The sequence below is a fragment of the Rana temporaria genome (assembly GCF_905171775.1).
Source record: "Rana temporaria chromosome 2 unlocalized genomic scaffold, aRanTem1.1 chr2f, whole genome shotgun sequence".
Lineage (NCBI taxonomy): Eukaryota > Metazoa > Chordata > Amphibia > Anura > Ranidae > Rana > Rana temporaria.
Window position 1 is genome coordinate 22,227 of NW_024404411.1, and position 17,731 is coordinate 39,957.

Sequence of the window (17,731 nt, forward strand, 5' to 3'; positions counted from 1 at the left end):
CGCATGGATTTCAATGGGGTTTTTTATTTATTTTTAAGCACATGATTAGAGCCTAAGGCTCCAATTGGCTTAAAAAAGGGTGGGCGTGGGGCGCAGAGCACTGCACCTTGTGCCCACCCTGTGCCCATCTTTTTTCATCCTGCTTCTCCTCCCGGACAATCGGGAAGTGGGTCTTAAGACCTGATTGGCCAAGAGGAGAAGCAACCGTATTGGCCGGGAGCAGAGGGGAGGTGCCTAGGAGAAGACGCAGGGGGAAGCCGCTCATGCTGCCCGAGGCATGAGTGGGGTAATTGTGGGGCTGATGGGCTGACATACAGATGGGCGAGCGACGGGTAGCGGGTTTGACCGATTGACCAATTGAAGGAATGGGGGGGTCCGTGAATTTTTTGACGCCCCCCCCCAAAAAAATAGAGCACCAGTCGCCACTACTACGTAGCATACTGGTACGCCGCTTAGTGGCACGCGCAGTGGCACGATCCTGTGATGCATCATGGTGCTTGGTGCCCGGCCGCTGTCAGCAACCAATATAACATGTGATAAGTAGGGATGGGCTATCTGTTCGATATAAACATGAGTTCAACTCAAACATCGGCTGTTCGATACTTTGACGAAGATCGAGCATTATGGGCCGTTTGCGCCAAATTCGAGTGGCGCATCACGGCCCATAATGCACAATGTCATTGCAGTGCATTGCTGGCTGATGATTGGCCAAGCATGCACTATGACCTGCATGCTTTGGCCAATCGCAGCGCAGTCAGCCAAGAGAGCATGCTTGTCCTTTTTTTCGATAGCTGGCCGTGTTGAGCCACAACATGCAGAAGACTTGGTAGTGTGGATGACAAAGTCGTCCTCATCCTCCTCATCCTCTGTCATCCAGGCTCAGGATACTTTGGCTGCCAATGCAGCTGCCAAAGCGGCCTATTCGATCGGCTCAATGGCATCAGTCACTCCTTCCCTAGCCCCACCATGTCCTCCTGTGGAGTCGGCTGAACTGTTTGACCACAGTGTTGGGTACATGCTGCAGGAGGATGCGCAGCATTTTGAAGGCTCCGATGATGGTACACAGCTAGAGGAAGGCAGTAACGTGAGCCCAGAAAGAGCGGGTGCCCAAGAAGAACAGCAATCTGGCAGTCGTGTTCCCCCAGCTGCAGCATACTGCCAGGTTTTCTACAGTGATGAGGAGGGAGGGGATGATGAGGTCACTGACTCTACGTGGGTGCCTGATAGGAGAGAGGAGGAGGAGGAGGCACATCTCCAACAAGGCAGGATGCCCTCCAGGGGCCAGCTTAAGGGCAGCCAACCGACTGCATCACAATGCAGAGCTCCGAATGTTCAGGGCGCTGCTGTCTCTGCGCGTTATTCCAAAAGTTCTTTGGTGTGGGCCTTTTTTGAGACGAGTGCATCAGATCGCACCGCTGCTATTTGCAACATATGTCTCAAGCGTATCTCGCATGGCCAAAACATCACCAGCTTGGGCACCACATGCTTGACCAGACATATGTCGACCTGCCATGCAGTTTGTTGGCAAGCGTACCTCAAAGACCCACACCAAAGACCAAAGCGGACCTCCCCTTGCCCCTCATCAGCTGGGATAACCCTTCCCTAGGATATCCAAAAAGCTTTTCTTATCCATACAAGACCCAAAGGGGCTGGTAATGACCTGGGGGGGGACCCATGTTGTTTGTCTCAATGATTTTCATCCATATTGCCAGGACCAGACATTACATTAATGCCGCAAGCAGCTTTAAATGACTTTTTTTCCTATAGAAAAGTCATTTTGTGCAGGGACTGTTCTAAACACGGGAAACACTCGCAACTTCACAGCCATACTATAGACACCCCCCAGGTACAATATTTAAAGGAATATTTCACTTTTATTGTTTCACTTTTAGCATTATTAAAATCACTGCTCCCGAAAAAAAGTTAGTTTTTTAAAACTTTTTTTGCATTGATACATGTCCCCTGGGACAGGACCCGGGTCCCCAAACCCTTTTTAGGACAATAACTTGCATATTAGCCTTTAAAATTAGCACTTTTGATTTCTCATGTTCGAGTCCCATAGACTTTAACTTTTGGTCCGTTAAGGATGCGAACCGAACTGCGTGGTGTTCGGCTCATCCCTACCTGAAGGACAATAAATTTGCCCTTTAATTAGAAAGTTTGGAGACCCCGGTAATAGTGGATTGTCACATTGCAACATCATGGTGGCTTACAAACAGGGCCGCCATCAGGGGGGTACAGGCAGTACACCTGTAAGGGGCCCGGATCGCAACCCCCTTTAAAAAAAAATATATTTTTTTTTTTAGGGGTCCAGAGGTCCCCAGGGGCCTGGAGGCCCACAGGGCCCCAGATGGCAACCCCCCATTTTTTTATTCATTTTTTATAAAAAAAATATATTTTTTTAAATATATTTTTATTTTATTTTTTATTAAAGGGTAAATTTTTTTTATTAATTTTTTTTAGGGATCCGGAGGTCCCCAGGCTCCGAGGTCCCCAGGGCCCCATGTGGCAAATCCCCCTTTTTTTTATAAATGTTTATTTATTTATTTTTGTTTATATATATATATATATATATATATATATATATATATATATATATATATATATATATATATATATATATATATATATATATATATTTATATATATATATATATATATTTTTTTTTAAGTGCCCAGAGGTCCCCAGGGCCCTGGATGGAAACTCCCCCCTTTTTTTTTTATAAATGTTTCTTTTTTTTATATATTTGTTTTTATTTATTTTTTATTAAAGGGCCTAGAGGTTTCTTTTTTTTTATTATTAAAGGGCCCAGAGGTCCCGGGTGGCAACCCCCCTTTTTTTGTCATTTATTTTTATAAAAAATAATAATAATTCGTATATATATATATATAGGGCCCAGAGGTCCCCAGGGCCCCAGATGGCAACCCCCCCCCCTTTTTATTAAAAGGGCCCAGAGGTCCCCAGGGCCCCAGATGGCAACCCCCCCCCTTTTTATTAAAAGGGCCCAGAGGTCCCCAAGGCCCCGGATGGCTACCCCCCTTTTTTTATATATATATTTTTTTATTTCTTCTTTTTTTTGTAAAGGGGCCCCCCCGCTTCTCAATTCGCGGCAGCCCGCTTCTCAATTTCAGGCGGCAGCCCCCCCCTGGTTCTCTGCTCCAGGGGGCCCATGCCTGAAGCTGTGTAAGGGGCCCCATAGTTCCTGATGGCGGCCCTGTTTACAAACATCCCGATCTGGACGTGTCGATCAATCTGCAGGTCTTGTCATCAGTCCAGCACAAAGTAGAAGTTGTTATTGAAGTTCTCTTTCCTGATCTCCAGAGAAGCCTGGAGCTAAATACAGAGTATAGGCAGAGGGTTGGCATGACTAAGTAGCAGGGAACCGAAGAAAGGGTTACAAAGTAGGGGAGTGCCAATTTCAGCTTGGAGGGGGTGGCCGGAGTTAATATTTCCCGGGGTAGGAGGGGCTTGGGGGAAGGTCTGCAGTTCAGTGTGGGGGCAGCACAGGAAGAGGAAACTCCCACCCTCCCACCCTATTATGTTGGGATTGTATGTAATGTGTTGTGTTGGGTTGGTTTTGGCGGTTGAGGATGTTTGGAGGCAGTAGACATTTTGACCAGCTTGGCATAAGTGGGGAACCATCAAGGTATGGGATCCTCGGTTGACGCCAGCTCACCTTGGTTTAGCTGGCATCGGTTGATGGGTATCAGCGTGGGGAAGGTTCAGAGTGCTATGGTCCTTGAGTCGGCGTATTGCGACTGGGATCTTGGATGGCCACGCTGGTACGAGGGAAATTTGGTCAATGCCTTCAATCATCTCCTAACAGGGTGGCAATTGTATCTGAAGGATTGTTTAGTGAAAGAAAGATGTTGTGTTAATTTGTTAATAAAATGGCCAAGCGGCCAATTTTACTCCAAATGGATGTTGTCTGGTTGTTTATAGGTTAAGGTAGAATTTTGGTAATATGGCAATGGGAGGTTTATCTGACTTACTATAGTCATGGTACTTTGGGATGATAAAAGTTGGCAGTGAATTCCCTGAGATCTGAGCCCTCGGAGTATAACGCTTTCTGTGTGTTTTTTTATAATTAAACCAGAAGTCATCGAAGATCTTCAGAGACGAGAACTCAGAATGACCCCGAGGAGGACGAGAGGAGATATAAATGGAGCCGCACAACATGCAGATCAGAAGAGATCCTGGATGGAAGTCATAGATGGAAGTCCCCTCAGAATCGGAACATCACCAGACCCTTCCGTCTGTCCATCCTGACCCCTTCCTACCTCCTCCGTACGCAGCAGGTGAGAAATGAGGACCAAACTATTTATATCCATAAAAAGGTGGTCTCATTCTAACAAGAATATCATAACCAATATGGCGGCTCCTTGTCACATCCTGAGTACTGTCCGGGATACTCTTTTTAGGACAAGCTTTCGGGGTGTCTCCTTCTTCTAAGGTCCAGGCAGTACTCTAACTTTAACCACCTGACCTCCAGAAGGTTTTCTCCCCTTCATGACCGCCATGCTATTTCTTGCTATTCGGAACTGCGCTAATTTAAATGGTAATTGCGCGGTCGTGCGGCTCTGTACCCAAATGTAATTTATATAATTTTATCACACAAGTAGAGCTTTCTTTTAGTGGTACCGTATATACTCGAGTATAAGCCGAGTTTTTCAGCACATTTTTCTTGTGCTGAAAATGCCCCCCTCGGCTTTGGCCGCGTACACACGGTCGGTCAAAACTGATGGAAAGGGTCTGAAGGACCTTTTCATCGATCCAAACCGACCGTGTGTGGGCCCCATCGGTCCGTTATCCTTCGGTCGAAAAATTTAAAACTTGCTTTAAAATTCAACCGATGGACGCCTAACTGATCGGTCAAAACCGATGGTTAGTACGCATGACCATCGGTTCAAAGTCCAAGCATGCTCAGACTAAATGAGGGGACGGGAGCGCCCGTTCTTGTAAAACTTGCGTTCATAATGGAGATAGCACATTCGTCACGCTGTAACGGACTGAAAAGCACGAATCGTCTCTCATCAAACTTTCACTAACACGCGAAAACAGCAAAAGCAGAGGCAAGAGTAGCGCCAAAGGCTTTGGCCTTCCCCTTTATAGTGACGTCGTATGTGGTTTACGTGTCTGCGTTCTGAACCAAACTCTTCTTTAACCTGTGGTGTGTAGGCACATCAGACCATCAGTCAGCTTCATCGGTGAACCGATGAAACGGTCCTTCAGTCCGTTCTCATCGGATGGACTGATCGTGTGTACGCGGCCTTATACTTAAAGCGGTTGTAAACCGCATATATAATTTTTTATTTTTTTTTTACCTGCAAGGCAAAATGCGTAATCAGCTAGTATGCACTGCATAATAGCTGATTATGAAATACTTACCTCAAAACGAGGTGAACAACACTTACCTGGTTCACGCCGAGCGAGATGTCATCTTGCTCCGGCGTGTCTTCCGGGTATCGCCGCTCCAGCGCTGTGATTGGCTGGAGCGGCGATGACGTCACTCCCGCGCGTGCGCGCGGAAGATTTAAAATCGGCAAGGTCCGGCGGCTGCCGGATCTTTCGCCGTGGATCCCCCCTGCGCATGCGCCGCCCGCATTGCGAGGGGAATATCTCCTAAACCGTACAGGTTTAGGAGATATTCTTTTTACCTACAGGTAAGCCTTGTTATAGGCCTTGTTATAGGCTTACCTGTAGGTAAAAGTGAAAAATTAAGGTTTACAACCGCTTTAAGTCACCTTTCTGTGCCTGATCTCCCAGACTTCGGGGACATGGTACCAGCTGGCTGTAGGTCCCCTGGACCCCTAACTTGGCACACATGTAGACCCATTCTTCCTCTACAAGTATACAAAGCATGTTGCCCGGGGGACCTACGGCCGGGGAGCACTGATTTTTCAAACCTGGGCACCCCTTCCATAGACTCTCATGTTAAACGGTCATTTCTCCGGTGAACTTGGGGACCCGGTACTGGCCGTTCCTAGGTTCTCTGGACCCGAAACTTGGCACACATGTAGCCAAATCTTTTCTCTACAAGTGTGCAAAGTCTTTTGTCTGGGGAACCTACGGCTGCGGAGCACTGATTTTTCAAACCCGGGCAACCCTTCCTTAGACTCCAATGTTAAACGTCAGTCTAGTCTTGGACACAGTGAGGCATGGACACAGTGAGGCATGGGCACAGTGAGGCATGGGAACAGTGAGGCATGGGAACAGTGAGGCATGGGCACAGTGAGACATGGACACAGTGAGGCTTGAGAACAGTGAGGCATGGGCATAGTGAGGCACGGGCACAGTGAGGCATGCGCATGGACACAGTGAGGCAAAGTGAGGAACAGTGAGGCACAGTGAGGCATGCAGATGGACACCCTAGGCTTATACTTGAGTCAATAAGTTTTCCCATTTTTTGTGGTAAAATTAGGTGCCTCGGCTTATATTCGGGTCGGCTTATACTCGAGTATATACGGTATTTGATCACCTCTTTGTTTTTTTTTTGTTTTTTATTTATTATATAAACAGAAAAATACAGACAATCTTGATTTTTATTTCTTAGTTTCTGTTGTAATTTCAGCCTAAATGTATTCTGATCCATTTCTTTGGTGAAAATAATCCAAATCCATGTTATTTATCTGTAGGAAAGTTGTCCGGGAAATTTTAAGCTTCTCCTAGAAGCAAATAATTTCCTTGCGCTTAAAAGCACAGATATAGCTCTCTTGTATCACGCCGGGAAAAGCGCGCTGGTGTCTCTTATGCCGCGTACACACGATTGGAAATTCCGACAAGAAAAGTCCGATGTGAGCTTTTGATCGGAAATTCCGCCCGGTTGTAGGCGCTCCATCGGACTTTTTTCTGTCGGAAATTTCCGACAACAAAAATTTTAGAGCTGGTTCTCAATTTTTCCCGACAAGAAAAGTTCTTGTGGGAAATTCCGATTGTCTGTATGGCCAGTCTCTTGGTGAGGTATGAACGAACATTCCTAAAGAGCAAACATCTGACGTGTCCATGGGAAGGTTTTCGCGGCCAATGGTCTTCCACCAACGTCTGTATGTGTGAATACGCTAACACAAGTGCATTACAGCAAAACCGACACTGCGGGACATCTGACAACATACCGTATATACTCGAGTATAAACTGACCCGAATATAAGCCGAGGCACCTAATTTTACCACAAAAAACTGGGAAAACTTATTGACTTGAGTATAAGCCTAGGGTGTCCATCTGAATGCCTCACTGTGCCTCACTTTGCCTCACTGTGTCCATGTGCATGCCTCACTGTGCCCATGCCTCACTGTGCCCATGTCTCACTGTGCCCATGCCTCACTGTGCCCATGCCTCACTGTGCCCATACCTCACTGTGCCCATTCCTCACTGTGCCCATGCCTCACTGTGCCCATGAATCGCTGTGTCCATGACTAGACCGACATTTAACATGGGAGTCTATGGAAGGGGTGCCCGGGTTTGAAAAATAGGTGCTCCCCAGTCGTAGATCCCTTAAACAACAAACTTTGCACACTTGTAGAGGAGAAATGGCGCTACATGTGTGCCAATTTTCGAGTCCAGGGGACTTACGACCGGCCGGTACCGGGTCCCCAAATTCACCAGAGAAATGACCATTTAACATGGGAGTCTATGATAGGGGTGCCTAGGTTTGAAAAAACGGTGCTCTCCGGCCATATGTCTCCTGGACAAAAAACTTTGCACACTTGTAGAGAAAGAGTGGAGCTACATGTGTGCCAAGTTTGGACCAGTTTCGGGTCCCCAAATTCCAGGAGTTCAGGCGCAAAAAGGTAACTCAAGTATAAGCCGAGGGGGGCATTTTCAGCACAAAATAATGTGCTGAAAAACTTGGCTTATACTCGAGTATATACGGTACATTAATAAAAATTTCCACAACAGTCTTCCCCTTTGTCATATGCTCCCATGTGTCCCTCGATGAATCTTGATCTTTTTACACCTGGAAATGAATCAGTCCTTACAGTCCATATGAGTCCATAAAAAGGAAAACACGGCTTGACATGTAGACTCGGTCCTTCAGGAGGGATTACCTAGAGGAGGACACAACGGCCGGTCGGTCTGGGATCCTCTGTGTCTTGTACTTGGGTTGGGCTTCGGTGGGGGCGCCCCATCTTGGCGAGGAAGATGTGTTCACCTGCTCGGGTTCTGTTCACTCATCCAATCAGGTAACAGGAGCAACTCATCACGGCGTATAGAAGGAGTAGAAACAAAAACAACATAAGTATATATGTACCCCCTACTACCTTCAACCATGATCCGCTGCAAACAGGTAGGGAAGCTGCCGCTCCAGGTGAGCACACCTAAGGTAATCACTGTCCACTCAAGAACCAACGTTCCCCAAAGATTTCCAGACCCTTAAAAGGATTCCAACCTTCATTAGCTATAGCTCTGGCTTTGCTTTGCAGGGATCTAAACGTATCTATATGGGCCATCTTTTCATAGAAAGGTCTGGTCTGCCGTTGTTCCTGTGGGATCTTCCTTGTGGCTTCAACAGTTTAAATGAACATCCCATCCACAATGGATGAGAAATTGTTCAATCGTATCATAAGCTCAAGCCCCCCCCCACCTTGTACATGCAGGAAACCATGCCCAGACCTGGTCGGGGTTGGTGAACGATTCCCTTCTAGCTGTCCCTGCCATTCTTACCTTCTCTTGCGCCATCAGATCCTCCCGATCGGCCGCGACATATGATGTTGGGAAAGCTTCACCATCACGCATGAACCTCTTGCATTGGGGCAATTACCCGATAAGCTGCAGATCCGCATAAATACTGAACTAAAGTTGAAGCACACCTGTGGGCTACCTAGTTGTCCCGATACCCAAACCGACAAGAAGCAGAGCCATTAAAACTATAACCAATTTTACCCTCCAGAAATGTATCGTTAAATTCTATTGACAAGTTTCTGTTTGGAGTCTTCACTAGTTTGTCAAAACTCCTCCTACCAATATGAACATCATATGTAGCAAGTACCGCTGTCATCACTGCGGACTAAAGCTTGGTGGAGATTCAGAGTAGATCCAGCAATCGGTCCTGTTTGCTTTCTTAGTTAGTCGGAGAATACATTTTAAACAATAAGTTGGGATGCTTTTCATCGTTACCCTTGCTAGAATATACTAAACCAAAAAATATAAATAAACAAAGATACTCCTGAATTTTTTGATGTGGTTGAGCCGCTTCTTGCAGTGGCTGGCGTGGTCTCGTCCCTCAAGCTTCTTTACAACGACCCAGTCACCTGGATGGAAAGAATGTAAACTGGTTATTGTGTCAGGGTCCAGGAGGGACTCGTGAAACCTGTGGTGGACCTTTTGAAGTTAATTTTATAGTGACTGCACCTACCCCATCAGCTGAAAATGTAGGTAACAGCTAATGAGGAAAGGACAACTCTGGTTTTGGTTGACCTCCAAACAGACCTCATATGTCAATATCTAAGACATCGAGACTGTGGTGACTGCATAACCTGTGCGTATCTTACCATCTGGGGCAGGGATGGACTGGCCATTGGGACTACAGGGAGTTTACCGGTGGGCTGATGGCTCAGTGGGCCGGCTTCAGTGACAGCGGACCGCCTCCCCCCTCCGCTCCTCTGTCTCTCCCTCCCCGCAGCACTCACCTCCTCTCCCTCCCCACAGCACTCACCTGGGGGGAACAAAGAAGCAGGGGGTCCCTCCCACAAAGGCGCACCTGTTGTACCCGTTTACAGGTGCGTAAGAACCGGAGGCACATAGACAGATGGCGATTTCAGATGTGTGGATTTCTCATGTAGACGGATCGCAAATATCGCCAATCTTACAAATTGAGAACATCCTCCATCTCTCCACAGATTTATACTCCCTTTTGCACATACAGTGGAACCTCGGATTGCGGTTAACAAGCGTTTCGCAATACGAGCGCTGTGTATTTAAAAAAAAAAATCCTAACTCGGTTTGCGAGTGTTGTCTCGCGAAACGAGCAGTATTCAGGCCAAAGCGGTGTGCAGTACCGCGTTTGGTCTGAGGGGCGCCAGAGCCGATTCAGAGAGGCCAGAGGACGGCTCGGCTGACCTTGGCAGACCTCGGGAACGGAGTCTTCCAAGGTCGGCCAAGTGTCCTCTGGCCTTTCCGTCCGTTTCCGAGGCTCTCCGGCGCCTCCGCACCTCTGGCCACATGCGGTATTGCATGCCATTGAAGTCAAGGCAGAACAAATTATTTTCGTTTTCATTGACTTTGATGGGGAAAACTCGCTTTGATATGCAAGCACTTTGGATTACGAGCGTTCTCCTGGAACGGATTATGCACATAATCAGAGTTTCCACTGTATATATTTTATATATTTTTTTTTTTAGCTATTGCAAGTTTTCGTTTATTTTCCACTTTTTTGGTTTTATTTTTATTATTTTTCTTTTCTCAAAAAAAATAAAAAAAAGAAGCAGGGGGAGGAGCAGAGGAGCAGGGGGGACGACAGAGGAGCATGACAGCTGACTCAACAGCTATGGCCTGGGAGTTTCTCACTTCTACTTAATCTTGTCCCATAAGGGGGCACTGTGACGGTATTGGTATGATATCCCCGTCAAACAGTCCCTTCTTCATATAACGAAAATCACCCAATATTCCACAAGTAGGAGTCCATGGAATCGCCCAATAAGCCACACATGAGTCCAGGCTTACTGCTAGAACAAGACACTTTAATCACACAACACTCAGCTTATATGTGGTTACAACCTGTTAGGAACAATGAAATCTCCGCCCCCCCTCACACAGTGGGGTTTCCCATACAGATTATAGGAGACAAGTCGGAGCCGACCATGCAGACACATTTCTTTAGATAATGACATCAGTGGAGTTAATTACTACACTGAAGTAATCAGAATAATTAACATACCACTTATCTAATCATTTAGCCTGATGATACAATACACATCTTTTAAGGGTAAACACAGATCTTCTTCACACAACACAATAGATCAATTAACCTTTAGAATAGTGAGGGGACATTAGCACTTTAATAACCTGTTAGCCAGGACAGAATCACACATGAAATCCCTTTCTACCTCTAACACACATGGCTAGCAGGGAGAGTTAAACTGAGACATATAGGCAAATGCATCACAGGCACTGAACTGATTCTTTGTCCCGGGTGAAATAATGTCTAGCTTCCCCACTGGTACTGCCTATAAGAGTACCAGTACCAGTCGCTCTACTCTAATAAATAGAACGGCTAGTGGCTAGTGAAGGGGGAGAGGGGGCTTGGGTGGCTAGGGGGGTGCAGGAGTTGTCCGGCCGCTGTGGGAGAGACCTGTCAAAGTGGGCCAGTCTGGATGAAGTCCAGGGCCAAATTTCTGTCCCAGTCCAGCCCTGATCTGGGCTGTAATACCTGGAACATTTGACAAAAAGGTTCTAACGGGAGCGTCCTTCACCAGACTGCTGCTTGCTGATTCAAATTCCATAAAAGAAAGACAGTCGTGGCACAAACTTGGTTAGAATTAGAAAGGTTAGTATTATTAGTTTGAAAAACTGTCATTCTTACATTTATCCCCCCATTTTCTTCCTCATTACAGACTGAAGGAAGAAATGCAGGGAGTGGTGCAGGAAAAAGAAGAAACAATGAAATAGCCTATGATACTTTTACCTCCTTGTGTGCCATGTGTACAGCTGTCTACAGCCAAATGGCCTTCCACCAACGTCTGTATGTGCGAATACTCTCACATGAGCGCATTACAGAAAAACCGACACTGGGGGGACATCTGACAACAAACATTAATAAAAATGTCCACAGCAAAGTTATAACAAACATAACAACAAAGTTATAAAGACCACAATTTTGTTTTCTTTTTTTTTACCATTTTTTTTACATACTGTCATCAGAGGGGTGATCAGAGATTTTTTTTTTTACATCGTTATTGGTTACAACAATGATGATCATTGAGTGAGTGAATAACTTGTATATCGCTGCAAATGCGAACTAAATCGCCTCAAGGCGCTTATTTCCATCCAGTGTCATCCTGATCCTTCAGAAGAGATGATTCTTAAGTTTTTTCCTGAAGGCCCGATGGTTTTCCTCCATGGGGATGTTTGTGGGTAGAGCGTTCCGGAGCCGCGGTCCTTGGACTGCGAATCTTCATTCTCCCTTCGATTTATAGCGGGACTTGAGGATGTGGAGGAGGTTTTGGTTGGTTGATCGGAGAACGCGATTGGGGGTGTAGTGTTTTATTTTCTCACACAAGTATTAAGGAGCCTTTCCTTGTGCGCATTTGTGGGTGAGGAAGAGGGTCTTGAATGTGACCTGATCCTTTATGGTTAGACAATGAAGGGTCCTCAGGGAAGGGGTGATGGGTTCCATTGTTTTTTTCCCCATTACCAGTCTGGCTGCTGTATTTTGGACGACTTGTAGGCATGAATTCTGGTATTTAGGTAGTCCTATGTAGAGGGAGTTTGCATAGTCGAGTCGGAAACTGATGATTGTTCCAACTACTGCTGCTGTGTCCTCTTCTGGGATGAAGGGGAGGAGTCTACGGAGCAGGCAGAGGAGATGGTGAGATCCGCTCACTATTGATCCTATTTGTGCATCCATGGTCATGTCTGAGTCAAAGATGACTCTTTTGGCTTTGGTGCTCGGGGAAATGGTCTGTCCAAGGATGGTGGGTGGTGTCCATGAAGTCTTTTGTCTTTCAGTTTGCGTTGAGAAGAAGAAGTTCTGTTTTGGATCCATTGAGTTTGAGGGAGCTCTCAGTCATCCACTCATCGACCAATGTGAGGCATTTTCCTAGACCGTGATATTGGTGATATTGGTCTTTTTTCCGGTGATGCGAAAGTAGAGTTGGGTGTCATCAGCATAGGAGTGATAGAGCAGGTCCTGTTTGCTGATAATTTTGAGGAGCGGGCAGAGGTAGATGTTGAAGAGTACGGGCGACAGGGGTGATCCTTGAGGGACTCTGTAAGAAATTGCGCAAATTTCAGAGGTGAAGGCTCCTAGTTTCATTGTCTGGGAAAGATTTTCTAGGAAGGATGCGAACCAAGGTAAATTGGCATCTGTGACTCCTGCTACTTCTTTCAGGAGAATGAGTAGAGTTTTGTGGTCTACAGTGTTGAACGCTGCGCCGAGATCCAGCAGCACCAGGATACACGATTCTCCGTCATTTGCTGCTTCGAGGTGTCATCCCATATTTAAAGAAGTGCTGTTTCTGTGCCATGGCCTGGGCGGAAGCCTGATTGTAGTGGGTCCAAGAGTTTGCGTGTGTCCAAATGGAGTTGTAGCTGTTGTACTACTGCTTTCTCCATGATCTTGAAACTTTTGTTCGAGAGTGCAGTTGTCCAGAAATACATCCTTGCTATTCCTGCCTTGCAGATTGCATTGTCTGCACCTGGGATCTCTGTGGGGTGGATTACTACCAAGGTCTCCACCTGGAGCGACCATCTCTCCTTCCTCATTTTAAATTTTATAGCGTGGTGGTCCGTCCATGGTAAAGGCATGTTGTCCAGGATGTTGATGTCCATCTTTTGTTTGAAGATGACATCAAGAATGGGACCTGACCCATGTGTGGGGGCTTTTATCCGTTGCTGCAGACCTAGTTCTTCCAGTTTGTTGATGCAGGAGGTAGCGATGGGGTCCTGGGCGGAGTTACCCCAGAGGTTGAAGTCCCTGAGTAACAAAAAGTTTTTGGTTTTCAAAGTGTATGTCAAGATGAATTCAGTTAAAGGTGTGAGGAGGTTTGTCTTTGGTCCTGGTGGTCAATAGCATAGCAATATGGGGATGGTGTCTTGTAGGGGTGCAACGGATCACAGTTGATCCGTGATCTGAACGGGTCACCCCCTTCGGATCGGAACACACTGTGATCCGCGGATTGCCACGGCTCCGGAGCTAGGCCGAAGCCACGGCCTTTCCTAACGTTACGGCGACGGCTCCGGAGCTAGGCCGAAGCCGCAGCCTTTCCTAATGTTATGGCCGCGGCTTCGGCCTACCTCCGGAGCCGCGACCATAACGCTAGGAAAGGCCGCGGCTTCGGCCTAGCTCCGGAGCCGCCGCCGTAACATTAGGAAAGGCCGCGGCTTCGGCCTAGCTCCGGAGCCGTGGCCATCTTGGTACACCCGGCGGCAGGCCTTCCTCTGTTTACAACCACAGAGGAGGAGCCCGCACTCGTGGGACACACCGCTCGTCTGTCGGTACTAGCTGGGGGGGGGTCACTGTACTGAGAGGAGGGGGGTCACTGTATTCTGAGAAGGGGGGTCACTGTACTCTATGAAGGGGGGTCACTGTACTCTGAGAAGGGGGGGTCACTGTACTCTGAGAAGGGGGGTCACTGTTCTCTGAGAAGGGGGGTCAATGTACTCTGAGAAGGGGGGTCACTGTACTGAGAGGAGGGGGGTCACTGTACTGAGAGGAGGGGGGGTCACTGTACTGAGAGGAGGGGGGGTCTCTGTACTAAGAGGGGGGGTGTCTGCACCGAGGGGGTACTATAGTTGGTGGGGGGGGGTGGGGATATTACAGTGGGGGAGATTTTTTTTTTTTTGCCGATCCGAAAAATGATCCGATCCGTGACTCCTGATCCGAGGAACGATCCGAACCGTGAGTTTTCTGATCCGTTGCACCCCTAGTGTCTTGAGGTGTTGTTTGAAGATGCAGAAAGAGAAGCCCGAAGCTAAATACAGAGTATAGGCAGAGGGTTGGCATGACTAAGTAGCAGGGAACCAAAAAAGTAGGACATTTTCAGCTTGGAGGGGGTGGCCGGAGTTAATATTTCCCGAGGTAGGAGGGGCTTGGGGGAAGGTCTGCAGTTCAGTTGTGGGCAGCACAGGAAGAGGAAGCTCCCACCCTCCCGCCCTATTATGTTGGGATTGTATGTAATGTGTTGTGTTGGGTTGGTTTTGGCGGTTGAGGATGTTTGGAGGCAGTAGACATTTTAACCAATTTGGCATTAGTGGGGAACCATCAAGGTTTGGGATCCTCGGTTGATGCCAGCTAACCGTGGTTTAGCTGGCATCGGTTGATGGGTATCAGCGTGGGGAAGGTTCAGAGTGCTATGGTCCTTGAGTCGGCGTATTGCGACTGGGATCTTGGATGGCCACGCTGGTACGAGGGAAATTTGGTCAATGCCTTCAATCATCTCCTAAAAGGGTGGCAATTGTATCTGTGAAGGATTGTTTAGTGAAATAAAGATGTTGGATTAATTTGTTAATAAAATGGGCAAGCGTACAATTTTACTCCAAAATGGATGCCGTCTGGTTATTTATAGGTTAAGGTAGAATTTTAGGTAATATGGTAATTGGAGGTTTATCTGACTTACTATAGTCATGAGTGTCTCCATGAACGGCAATGAGTTCTGTAGTGTTGGTTTGATGATAGAGAGGTAGGATTTGAAGATCACTGCTAGGTCTCCTCCTCTTTGTCCTATCCTATGCTCCGTTTAATGGAGTAGTTCTCCGGCACCAATTCTGCTAGGATGGTGTTGCAGTCGGGTGTTAGCCAGCTTTCCGTGATAAAGAGGCAATCTGCGTTGTTTTGGGTGATGAAGTCATGGATTTCCTGTCTGTGCTTGACTGCCGATCTGGTGTTGATCAGGGCGCATGATAGGTGTTGTAGCTGAAGTGGTGCCATCCTGTTTTTGGTGGTCGATTGTCGATTGATCCTTAGAAGTTGTTCCTTCCGCAGTATTTTATGGGTGGAGTTTGGTAGCGTTGAGGCGGCATTCCTTAGACTGGTGGGAAAAAGTTAATGGTGACGAAACGATGCGATGGTAATACTGATGAAGCGACGATTGAGGATGACGAGGTGATGCTGATCCTGAAGATGCAGCTGATGATACGGTGGTAATGATGATGATGCGAATGGTGATGATGGTGATAGTGACGGTGATGGGACCCAAAAGATTTTTTTTGGTCCCCATAGTTATCCCCATTTTTAATGATCATTGTTATAAGAAATAGTTTTAACTACCATGAATGACTTTTATTCCTGATAGCTTGTTTACTATTGTGATGCTGTGATTGGTTACAGCTAATCACATGGTACAGGGTGCTGTGTTTGGCAGGGCCAGGACAAAGGGGTGGGGCGATCTGACGTTAGTATAGCGACCCCTCCCCCCAGCGCTGTTCTTATGTGTTCTGACAGGAGGACAGGCCCCTTAGAACATTATCCTGGTTTTCCACCACGCTTGTCCAATCAGAAGCCAACCAATCAGCCGGCTTCTGATGGAACCAAATTACACACGGGCCAAATGTCAGACGGTTTTTACTGAACCGGCCGATGTCGCCCGGCATTGGGCTTTAGACTGCAACTGCCGCCTGCCTGCAGTAAATGTCGGGATGGAAAGTGGTTGAAGGGTCCGGTTCGGTGTTTGGGCAGAATATAAGGCCTTTGGAGAGGACTGCTATAAGATTTTGGTGATTGGGTTAAAGATTTTTTTTGTCTCCATAGATGTCACCATTTTAAATGTGTTTTATTACATTTACTTTCCTGACAGATTTTCTCGATGTTGCCAAACAAGAGCCATATCCCCGCCACGTTCCGCCTGACCGGCATGCCGGGGCTGGAGTCCCTCTACGGCTGGATCTCACTTCCGTTCTGCTTCATGTTCTTCACGTCCATCGTTGGGAACGGTCTTATCCTTCTCGTGATCATCAAAGATTACAAACTCCACCAACCCGCGTTCTTCCTTCTCTCCATGCTGGCCGGCACCGACCTTCTCTTCACCGCGGTCACCAGCCCCTCGGTCCTCGCCATTTTCCTGTTTGACCACAAGCTCATCCAATCTCAACTGTGCCTCCTGCAAATGTTCTTCATCCATTCGCTCTCCATCGTCGAGTCTTCACTCCTGGTGGCCATGGCCTTCGATCGATATGTCGCCATTTGTCATCCTTTAAGATACTCGTCCATTCTTACCGGCTCTGCCGTGGCCAAGATTGGTCTTGTCTCCGCCCTCCGAGGAACCCTTCTCCATATCCCACCAGTGTCCAGCCTGATGTTTCTGCACTACTGCAAGGGTAACGCCTTGTCCCATCCGTACTGCTTGCACCAGGATGTGATGAAGTTGGCTTGTCATGGAACCAATGCCTTCAACATCATGTTTGGTCTTGTGGTTATCCTTTGTACTGTGACACTGGATGTCGTCCTCATTGTCTTGTCCTACATTCTGATAATTCGATCCGTCCTTCACGTCACCAAACTGGACCGTTCTAAGTTATTTAACACTTGCGTGTCCCACCTCTGTGCTGTGGTTCTGTTCTATGCCCCGATGGTGGCGCTGTCCTTGGTTCATCGCTTCGGAAAAGAGGTCTCACCCTTATTTCTGAGCCTCATGGCCAATTCCTACCTCTTCCTTCCATCCATGCTGAACCCCGTCATCTACAGTGTCAAGAGCACACAAATCCGTGAGGCCTTACTTCAGACTTTCCACAGAGGACCAATGGATTGTTAGAGAGAGAACCTTCTAAAGTCAAGTGTAGTGCCTGTTCTTATTCAAGCGTGTTTTATTTGTAATTATTTATTTAAAATAAAACTGTTTTATTCAAGCATTTTTTAATGAATGAATTAATTTATTTAAAATAAAACTGTTTTATTCAAGCATTTCTTGCTTTGCTTTCTGTTTTTTTTTATGTTTTTGGAAACCCTTTTTAATCAAGCATTTTGTTTTTGTTATTCCCAGTTTTATTTAACCATTTATTTATTTATTTATTTTTTATGAATTTTTTAAGCATTAATTAGTTTTTTGAAAAAACCCAGCCTTATCCCAGCATTTTCTTTT

At 46.8% G+C, this 17,731-nt stretch overlaps 1 protein-coding gene across 1 annotated transcript; it reads left to right on the forward strand.

Moving 5' to 3' along the window:
- Positions 1-16,459: 16,459 nt before the first annotated feature.
- Positions 16,460-17,404, forward strand: LOC120921563 (olfactory receptor 51E1-like). Its single transcript, XM_040334064.1, has one exon. The coding sequence runs from the start codon at positions 16,460-16,462 to the stop codon at positions 17,402-17,404; it is 945 nt and encodes a 314-aa protein (XP_040189998.1).
- The last annotated feature ends 327 nt before the right edge of the window (positions 17,405-17,731 follow it).